Raw genomic sequence first — 11,321 nt, 5'->3', positions numbered from 1 at the left:
TGTCATTATATCTATATTGCGTACAACATAGAATGCAGAAATTGTCAAGTGTCTTTTAGGCAGCTATTGCAAATAAAGCTTTTGCGCTATAACTATCATATATCTGTGAAAGTCATCAGCGGTTAATTGATTTTCCATAAAGATATTATGTATTCCCTTAAGGGCTGGGGTATGAACGTTTGGACAGTATTTATTTTGGGATATTAGAGCACATCAGACATATCGAATTGCATTCTGAATAATGAAGAATGTCATTCTGATATCAAATAATTTTGATTTTTTGAAATTCGCAATTTAATACACATTTTATGGCAAATCATTAAAAATTGATATTTTTGATATTTAACCGTACTCGAAGTAAACTTTATAAATCTGATGATTTATACTTAAAGTGTATGTATAGGTGGGATGAAAAGCCGACGATCAATTGAAAATTTTGACCTTTCGTATTGAAGATATGGATTTTTTTCCCCAAAACACCAAAAAAATTAGGTCTTTTGGGAAAAAAATCCATATCTTCAATATGAAAGGTCAAAATTTTCAATTGACCGTCGGCTTTTCCTTCCTGCTACATACACTTTAAGAATATGTCATTAGATTTATATAATTTACTTCGAGGACTGTTATATATCAAAATTCAAATATCAAATTTTTATAATTTGTCATAAAATTTGTATTATATTGTGATTTTCAAAAAATGAAAATTATTTGATATCATAAAGATATGCTTCGTATTCAGAATGCGATTCGATAGGTCTGAGGTGCTCTCATGTCCCACAAAAAATACTGTCGAAACGCAATAAACGCTCATTTTAGATCCCTTAAAAAGGTCCCGTGAATCATATCATTTCACGGTAGAGTGATTCTGGTTTATTGATTTCACAGGTTGAAAAAATGATATTTGTTTCTAAATGGTAATTAGTAAGGACAAATGACACACCGTGGCAAAAAGAGATAGAAATGCATGTACAGTAGTATCACTGGGTCAATGCACATATGGATCAGTTTTCTCCGGAGCGCGCGGAGTGAAATGGTTAACTTGCTGGCAATTTGTGTTTGGTTGCTTCCAGTTAGTCAATCCATAATCACTCACAGTGTACAGTATCCCGGGACAGTATCGCACCATATTACGTGCGAGAGACGTTGAATATTGCTAGCTGGTGAAAGTTCGTTAAAGGTAGGTCAAAGTGAGCTTATTGTATCTTATAAAAATGTATTCGCCGTAGAAGTGATGATGTAACAGGATTAATAGCAATCGGTTAAAACAATTTTGAACATATCGCACTGCACTAGTACGTTCACGCGGTACCTCCGCATCGAACCATAGATGTCCAAGCGCAGGGATAAAGACCTGGATCTTAATTCTGTAGAATATTCATATCATGCTGATCACTTGCACCTGTAAGATTAGTATCTTTAACAATAGCGTTATTGTATTCAATCTATGATTGCAGACATACACAGGTGATGAGTGTAACCTGCTTGTAGTGCAGGGCGATATATTCAAATCTTAGCACATGAACGAATTTCTACTATGAGCTTGTTATTGCCATATGGTCTAATTACATTTCGGCTAATCATCACATTGTCTAACACCATTTGGTGTATTACCTGCATTGCAAGACCTGTTTCGGTAAATTAAAATCAGTTCTTCTTAATACCCTTAGCTCCAAACGGAGTTCTGTCCCTGATGACCAGTTAAGTAGATCGTCATATAACCAGAGGCCAGTCTATGACCCAGATCAGCAGATGGGGAATCAGTTAACTTCTGAATACCTAACCTTAATCAATTGTCAAACGTTAAGAGTCGGTACCAGATTTCAAGCTGAGAACATTTTTGGCCGCAGTATTCAGCTAAAAAGTTGGTAAAATATGACAAAATGTTTGAGGAGTCTGAAGCGTAATAATATAAACATTTACTAAAAAAATTACCCCCTTAATGAAAATGGGTTTATCGTATACCAACTTTGGGATATGCATTCAAAGAAGAATTTATTTCTGCGCATTGTGACGCCTCATTTGTTGCAATGCTTCCAATATTGATTTCGCAGAGTACAAAAACGAACGTAACCCAAGATTTGAAAGTTGCAACAAAATCCTAAAGCAATAATACAAGGAGAGCCAAATACTATAGTACATTCGCTTCAATTCGGCACTGAAGCCAATACAAGCCAATGTAAATGTACGCTGTGACATATTGAGCCCGTTGCACCAAATGAAGTGTCATAATGCGCAAAAATAAATTCTGCTTCGAATGCATATCCCATATTTGGGACAAGATAAATCGGTTTGGAGTAATGGTCTTTCCTTGGGGGGGGTTACTTTTTGGTATATTATTATGTTTACGTGTCACCTACCCCAACACTCCTACCCCCTCCCATACACACAATATATCAATTGTTTTCTTTCATTCCGTAGTCTAATGTTGTCGACCAAGACGCATCATATCACACTTATTGCTTTAGCTCTTATTTTGCCGATATATACCGGTCTGGATATTTCAGGTAAGCACAATTAGACTTTAAGGTCGTAGCATTGTTTTGTGATGTTAAGGCTAGGCAGGCTTTTTGTCAGAACTTTGATCGGTATACATGTATGTGGGTAACTGTCAACAAATCAATATCATAGTCAGCAAAGAATACCTCAGGTAGCTTTATATAAATGCATGTGTATGGACGCACAGTAGCAATACTGTGTGAGGCCTTTGATTCCCAAATGAGAACAATAGTCTGCGTTATTGTTAACTAGCATTGTTGTGGTAAATAATGGCTTGTTGATGGTACAACTCATTGTTGTTTATGTCAAACTTGTCAAAGTATAATTGTGATTGTAAATGAGAAACTTGTGGTTGTGGACTTAACACGGTTTGGAAATAAGCTCTTCATAATTATTATGTCATTATCAAGGATTAAAATCGTATTTTTCTGAGGCATCGCGTCGTGCATTAGTGGCTTGGGTGTATGCGTTTTAACCCAAAGGTCTGAAATTCATATTAACACTTGTATCAAGTAGGCGACAGTCATACGTAATGAACAAATAGGTCAAACTATGCTTTTCTGAATCTTTATGATAAGAAGAATACATTGGCATAATGGTTTAAAACCATATTTAACGAACTATGGAATTTGAGATCTGCATAAGTTGCCAATTTAAAATTACGCCTCTTTCCCATAAAGAAAAGATGTTGAGAGAAAAAAGGGCTAGATTGTCTAGTTTAAAGGCTTACGTGGTCCTACGTCCATGATTTATGCAAGTAATTTGCTTGGCAGGTTGGACGGATGATGTTTTTCTTTTAGAATATTATATAGGTTATATAGGACCAGTGTCTGCTGCAGCTTTTAATTTGGTCACTTGATATTCTTCAGTATGAACATGCGTTACGACATAAGTGGATAAAAGCATGTTAAACGTTGATTCTGGGGACTACCATATTCCTTTTCTATTGCGATGATCATAGTTTATGCTTGGCACAACATGATGTGAAAGCCATGATCTTATTGCATAGTTCCATAAAATATTAGAACCATAGGCGGCAATACTGAGAGGGTGCTGGCAAGGTGACATGCCCCTCTTATTGTCAAAAGTGGAGGGGTACAATGTCAAAATGTCCACCCTACCAAATATTTGGCAACTATAATCACAAAAGCAGAAACACGTGTTGTTTGGTGTAAACGAAATTGGACTAAATGGTTTCAGTTAGGCCTTTAATTTGAGAAAAACATCCAAGGGATACTTCTAAGGGATCATCACTTGCGTCTATTAAGCCCACATGTGGTATATGCAACGAAACAACACAAAAAGAAAGTCCGCAATCTAGTAACCCGTCCTACACCAACATCTGATCTTGTTGTGACAATTTCATTGATAAGATTGCGTACAGAATCGTGTTAGCTCCAATTTTATACCAAATTTGCTATCAAACACTCCAAATTAACAACGATACAGGGTGAGTCAAAAAAAAGTGCAATAGAGAAAAGAATCCATTTTTATTTAAGAACCGATTTGAACCTTTTAGGTTTTAAAACATTTTATAAATGATATATCCATTAGTGACCTTGTGTGAAAAAACCAATGAATTAGCATTTACCGTTTTGTTTTTATGACACATTTTATAGCGATACCCAATTTTAATATTTGTCCAAGAAACATCTAAAATTTGAATGTCAGCCCACTCTGTGTAAGGTAGATTTGGAACAACTGCTATTTTCTTAACCTCATTGGCATTGAAATAAAATGGAGCACCCAAATTGTTATTTTTCTTGGTCTTGTTTATGGAAAAGAAACATTATTAATTTTTTTTTTTGTTATTTTCATTTTACCTTTACTTTAGAGATGTTTATTCTCTATCAAAAACATACACATTTGAAGGCGGATTTTTTCAAATGTCGAAATGAAATGCGCGCAAATTGAAGTGGAGTGAATTATACAATATCCAGTAAGTTGGACATATTGGGATTTAAAAAAAAATGGAGTTGAAGTCGAGTGAGGTATGAAGGACTTAAAGTAATGTTAGAAAGTTTGTTTGAACAGAAAAAAAGAAATTGAAATAACGCAAAAGCGACCTTATTTAAGTTAAAGTCAGTTTCAGAGCTGGTGCCTTTATCGTGCATTGTGTGCTCTCATTCAAAATACATGGTACCTCGTGGTACAATCCTGACAGACCTTATTTACTTTCCGGCAAAACGTAGAACAGTTTTTTTTGGCGTCAAAGTCCACTTTAAGAAAATCTGTCTTCCCTCGCTTTCTAAGACACATTGACGCACATGATTGGTATCCTTAAGTCTTGAAATTCTGAAATATGAGTCGAAATGAAAAATTGTAATTATTTTGCTCTTCTTAGAAATACGTAAACAAAAGCAATTTCGGATTTTTTTTCAGTAAATGAACGGTGAAATAACCATATTTTAAAATCCTTCTATGCAGTTATAAAGCATGGACGAAACTAAGTAAGTTTTTTATTGCTATTATAGACTCCATTACAGCAAATCCCACGAAATGTGTCTCCGGTTACCAATGTAGAAATACAACAGAACTATGTCTTCAGAGGTCACGTGATTGTAATGGAGAACTTGATTGCCCTTTTGGCGATGATGAACTCGCATGTGGTAAGTTAAGCAAACATAATGACCATAATTAATATGACTGTACATTAGATGACGTCATTCTTGTCCTTTTAAAGGCATATTCAGTGATTTGCTCATCCGGAGATCGTAAAAATCAGGAAAAAAAGATTTTGGCACCTTTTTTAGGGTCATAGATGTGCTAACAACTATTAGCCTTTGCATCGGGGCCTGAGATTGGAATTCCAGTTTCCTTTCTCACGAAGTAAGGGCTAAGAGTAAAATTGTACAATTGTGTTTGGGAGTGGCCTTCTCTTTTTTCTTTTTCCTAGCTATTTTCTTCCATTTCTTGCTTTGTTTATCAAAGCTATCTAGGCCAGCATGCATATATTAGCCTACACTGGCTATCCAGGCTTGTGCATTTGTATGAGCTTGGAACGGTCCATGGTTTTCCATGGATTAGCATGTGTTCCTCACGGACCAACCTGGGTAAACAAACAAACAAACAAACAAACATAGTCACAAGGAGACAAAAATATGTAATCGGTTGAAAAATCTGTGAAAATCTGTTATCCAACACAGATTTTGCACTGATTTTTCAACCAGTTGAATCTGTAATTTTCTACATGTAGAGATATTAGCTACGTACATGTACATGTATTTGAATGGGGATTCAACTTTGTCAGTACAACTGTTTTCCTTCTTTGTTATTGGGCCAGATTTTTCGTTCAAAATGCCTAAAACAATTTTAGTGACTTAACCTAGGCAATGTATCATACACAATTTGTTTTATTTTAACACTTTCGCTGGTATCACTGAATGGGGCTTTAATAAACAATACCAGCAGTTATAGTAATGAGAGCTAGATGATATATCACGTGCACGTGATTGGTTGCAAATGAGGGGATGATAAACCGGCATTTAGGACGTCAATAATCATAATTATTATATTTCGTTTCGACTCGAGTTTGGTAGTGACGTCAGTACTTTTATGCGGTATTGCCGCAAGCTTGCTGCAGATCGGCAAACCTCTCTTATGTGTACTTGCAAGTTGTAAAGTCATCAAGTTTGATGATGGAGCCTTGAACTGGTAACATACATATTCATACTGAGGAATAGGAATTGAACCAGTCACTTAACATTATGTAAAATTACGTAGAAATTCTTCCTTTCATGCCTGTTGCCATTTGGAGGCTTTATACCCAACGTAGCGAAACGTCTGCGGGATTAGTTTAGCGCGTTTTAATACTGTATGGTATACCCTGAGTAATTTATTTTGATCTTTGTTTACGTTTACAGCTATGAAAAATGGGAACCCCCTCTCGATCACAATAACATAGTCAGCCAGGTCTATTTTAAGGCAGATTTAACGTAACATTGATATCCTTTGCATCTCTTTCATGTATTAGATACACGGAGGTGTCCGTCGATGTGCCTATGTAGACACTATTACGACTTCGAAGTGAAATGTCACTGGGGTTGGAATCTGGAAACAGTGTTAGATATACCTGGAATAACAACATATTTGTAAGTCACGAATAACTAATCTCGTCCTGAAATATTGTCTACAGAACTCAAATATCTGACGATGTCGTAGCCAAGTATTATAATTAAATTAGTGCCTATAGGACCATGGCCGAAATAGTCTTAAAATATTAATATGAACACGCCCTTGATGACAATGTCTGTATTTATGATCGGCCAAAATGGAAATAGGAAAGGGTTTTTGTTTTGTGTTCATTGATTGACAAATACACTACAAGATTCTTATTGTGTCCGCCTGCACAGGTAGATACACCACCGCCAAGGTACCTTACTGGTACAAACCGAGTACCTAGACATTATCAATGCTTCTATCACACAGGTCCTGCTAGGAGTGGTACTGCACTGGTACTACACTGACACTCCACTGGTACTGTACAGTACCAGTCAAGTATTTAGCGACGGCATACCTGCGCAGGCGGCCGCAATAGAAATCTGGTAGTGTCTGAAAAATATTGCCAATGAACTATTTTCACACCAAAACGTACACCGACTAGACATTGTAGTATTATCTTATTAAATGCACAGCTCCAATGGGATGAGAATAATGTAATGTGAACACATTCTTTAAAAACACTGTTACTAGTTATTAAAAAATTCTTATATGGACGGTATATCGTCACAGGGTCTTATATCATGTAACATCTTGTAATGTATATTTCTGGATGGAAAGTGACATGTTAAAGACAATAAATTATGTACAATCAGCTCTATAATGTTATGAAACTAATATCATTGTTTTTGCAGAATGTCAGGGTAATAAATATCGTTTTGTCTTTTCTTTGCAACACAAAGACACTTTGGAAATCCATTATTTGAATTTCTACTAAAGAGCCAATAGTAAATAATTAATGACGTTCAAAAGTTATTAAACAGAGATGTTTGTAAGATTTTAAGATACAATTTATACGTTACTTTTGTTGTTTCTAGAATCCTTCGTAGTGCTCCAACATCGCAACTACTCAATCAAGATTTATTAGCCAATTTGCAAAGCTTAGAAACACTGTAAGTACCCGTCCAATTCAATATAGTAAAATTGAAGACCGAATTAAAAAGACTAGTTTGCGTCTGACGTCAGGGCAAAGGCACGGCGTGATTTGTTGCTGACCTGCGCAGTGAGCATTTTTGGCCTGGTTGACAGAACGTCTTTTTAATTCTGTCTCCAATGATATTTTAAGCATTTATCTACTAGATTGGCTATTCCATATGAAATCAATACCCCCCAGTAGGAGATTCAAGAAATGTCTTCCACAGAGTGAGCATGTTTTTCAAATGGAATTGGCTAAGGTTTATTATTATAAAACCCATAGCTTTGCCTATATCTTCCACAATTGGAGTGAGTATCTTAAATGAAGTTACGCAAATGTCGATTCTATCCGGCGCCAAAAGAGTATCCTTACGCTTGGAAAAATCCTTACATTAAAAGTATATCATATTTTGGTAAATGTATTTGTTTAATAGATGTACTATCGAATCCTGCACATTATGACACCCCGTTGAATCCAATGAAGAAGCAAAGTTACAAGCATTTGATTGACGAAGGTCCAGTTTTAAAGTAACAAACTGGCCTATGCAAAAATCCATGGACTAGACATCTGGTTTGAGAGTGGCGAATGGCTAATTTATGCGCCCCTATAATTTACAACAAAAGGAACAAAAGAAAACAGAAACAAAAGAACTGACAAATAAAATTATAACGTTATAAAAAGTACAGAGAAGAAATAAAATGAAATAAAAACTTACTGCTTTTAATACAGCTTCATTGAAAAAGTTTGTTGGAATCTTTCGCCTTGTATAGGCCAGTTTGTCACCTTTAAAAGTTGACCTTCGACTAACTAATTGCTTGTAACAATGGCGTGATGTGCAGGATTTAGATTAGTACATCTATTAAAAAATGTACGAAATATGGTTTTGTTTTAAAATTAGGGTTTTTTCAAGTGTAAGGATACTTTTAGCGCAGTATATTTGAAACCCATGATGCTCCATCTGTAGATTTCAAATGGAATAGGTTGCAATGAAACCTAATGCAATTTTCTATATTACCCTAACAGGTGGTATGTAATTCACCTCTAAAACTGATATAAATCTCCATGATATCGGAAACATTACTCATGATGAGGTTACTGGCTTGGGGAAAAAGTCTGATCTAATTAAATACCACCATCTATTTAATATCCCGACTTTCCTCTACTCCACGCACAGCGTCATCATCCCCATATCTTCGTGTCAAAAATTGCCGTGATAGTACATCGAATCCACTCGTTCTTCAACAGCTACGCATGGCGATTTTGTTTGAGATACGCCGAGCGACTCAGGCTAAGCATATCATCTACACGATATGAGATACCGCAGCGTTTCCATTAGCTTCCATTCATACACGTTTTTACGATCTGCGCATGCTCAGTACCCCATATGATGTTGCCATTACAAGAAAATTCGATTTGTTGTCAGGTAAAACCCAGGTTTTGTTTTCAATTAACTCACTGGAATTTCAATTAACTAAGATACGATTATCGTGTTCTTTCAACAGATATATTTAACTGCATTTTCACCGAAACGTTTTTAAATCCTACGATAATAAATAATCATATGAAAGGAACAAACATTGCCCATTCAGCTCAGATATTTAAATCACTTTCTTCATCTGCGTCAATAATAGAATATTGATTTAAATGGAATTGAATACATCTCTACATATATACTTCAGCACTAAGCGATCTAGTGATCGGTTTTTAGCCAATCAGATAAGACTCATTTTCTTGCGTTCGCTGAAATACCAATCGCCCGTCGCTCAAGACGTGATTCATTGCATGGAAAAAGTATTTATAACACAGGTTATCGACACTGTGCCACGGTGCCTTTAATATTGAGTAAAGTCGTCGATCGGGTATACAGATAGCCACCCCTGTGCAGTCGTGTATCTGGCAGTAGGTTTTGAAAAGAGCAAGACGTAGGACGAATAGCGATGTACACACAGTCTTTAGCTGCCTCTCGATCGGTGAACTGAATAAACCATAAAAACTTCAGGCTTAGTCTTTCACATGGTATTTTTAAATATTTATATTTTTAAATACTTAAAAGTACACCATTGGGCATTACAATCATGCAAAAAGTAGAAATTCAACCAAAATTGAGGGCGCCTCTGTGGAACAAATCACACATGGCTTTAATTTTGCCATGTATACGAACGTGATATGCGCAATGGCAGGACTCATGCGATCTGATTTTAATAAATACTCTTAGCAGCGATGCTTTGAGACATGAAAAGCGAAATAACAAATTATGATACCATGATTTCCTTTTTTATTTACAGGAAAATAACTGACAATTATAACGTTACTCTCAGGCCAGACACGTTTTACAACTTCACTTCACTTCGAGAACTGTAAGTAATTTGCTATGTATAATACAGGTATATTCACGCCTTCTTTTAGGCTGTGATATACACACTTAAAAATAAGCTGTACAATTTACTCAATATGGTATATATATATTACAGAACACATCACTATGGTGTACATGATAATCATAGTCGTCGATGGAGTTAACTTTACTCGGGTAGAGGTACTTTACACTGGCAAGTTTACTCAAGTTGGGTAAAGTTGACACCAGTGACGACGATGATTGTGGGATAGCGTGGGTCATCACATTGGGGCGCACCGACTATGATTGGGGCGGGGGGGGCACCGGGTTTGATGGGGAGGGGCACAAGCCGTTTTTCGGCAATAGGGGAGGTGCCCATATGACGCGACGCCACTGGCAAGGGCACTAGTGTATACCTCAATGCTGTAACTTTATTACAGATAAATGGGGGGTCAGCTTTTTACACCACATGCTTGTGTTATGGTTCTACCGCTTATTGTTTTGATTTTCGGCACTCTTTAACAAAAATGTTACTTTAACATCAGAATGATTCCATTTATAGGCAATAGGAACCGCCGTAGAAGGCGTGATAAGTTGGTAAAAAATGTTGTTGCGTGAGTAAAACACCTCCCTTCTTTGTTGGAATTGTTCAAAATGATCAAAATCCACAGAAGAATTTTTATCAATTATAGCAATCAATGATATGAACCTGAAAAAGAGGCATTAAAGCTTAAAGTAATAATGTGTGATTTACATCAAGAATAGATTCCTATTTAAATGTTAGTTTTCACTGATCACAGTGATCGTATTATGATGATTTTTGGCGGAGCTTCACGCAGCTGGGATGTAAAAACAAGACGCCAAGACGTAAGAGGAATAGCTATGTACACAGTTCATATGTCACTGATTCAATGATTTAAAGATACACATATATGCGATGTGTTTAGCCACCACTCAATCGGTGAGCACAGAATTAAACCAGAGATCTCCGGATTTAATATAAAAGTACACCACTGGGCAATTCAATCATGCAAAGAGTAGACATTCGAGAAAGAAAAAATGTAGGGCGTCGCTGTGGAGCAAATCAAACATTATGGCTTTAATGGCGATAGTACTGCTTTACCTAATATTTCTGCGTGTTCTTTCTTTCTTTTTTTATCAAGATATCTCGAAAATAATAGGATATCGAGAATAAGCGGTGGTATCTTCAATGGACTAAGTCGTCTGGCAGTGCTGTAAGTTGGAGGGGTCATTTTGAGGGTCATAGACTCAAAACAACGCTTGCTCATATCCTTTTTTGGATTCAGCAGGTCCAAATTATGGTAGGAATTCCAATTGAATGAACGCAGCTTTCAA

General features: G+C 36.2%; 1 protein-coding gene across 1 annotated transcript in view; it reads left to right on the top strand.

Annotated features, from left to right (window-relative positions):
* Positions 1-974: 974 nt before the first annotated feature.
* LOC140168635 (uncharacterized) overlaps positions 975-11,321 on the top strand; it is a 30,391-nt gene continuing 20,044 nt past the window's right edge. The window contains exons 1-7 of the mRNA XM_072192038.1: positions 975-1,177; positions 2,419-2,504; positions 4,971-5,105; positions 6,470-6,587; positions 7,533-7,607; positions 9,916-9,987; positions 11,129-11,200. Of these exons, the coding sequence (XP_072048139.1) occupies positions 2,423-2,504; positions 4,971-5,105; positions 6,470-6,587; positions 7,533-7,607; positions 9,916-9,987; positions 11,129-11,200 (554 nt within the window). The 5' untranslated portion in view covers positions 975-1,177; positions 2,419-2,422. The remainder of the gene's footprint in view (positions 1,178-2,418; positions 2,505-4,970; positions 5,106-6,469; positions 6,588-7,532; positions 7,608-9,915; positions 9,988-11,128; positions 11,201-11,321) is intronic.

The sequence above is a fragment of the Amphiura filiformis genome, chromosome 13 (assembly GCF_039555335.1).
Source record: "Amphiura filiformis chromosome 13, Afil_fr2py, whole genome shotgun sequence".
In the NCBI taxonomy this organism is placed as follows: Eukaryota; Metazoa; Echinodermata; class Ophiuroidea; order Amphilepidida; family Amphiuridae; genus Amphiura; species Amphiura filiformis.
Note: the sequence above shows the minus strand (reverse complement) of the source record. Positions and strands in the feature narration are given on the sequence as shown.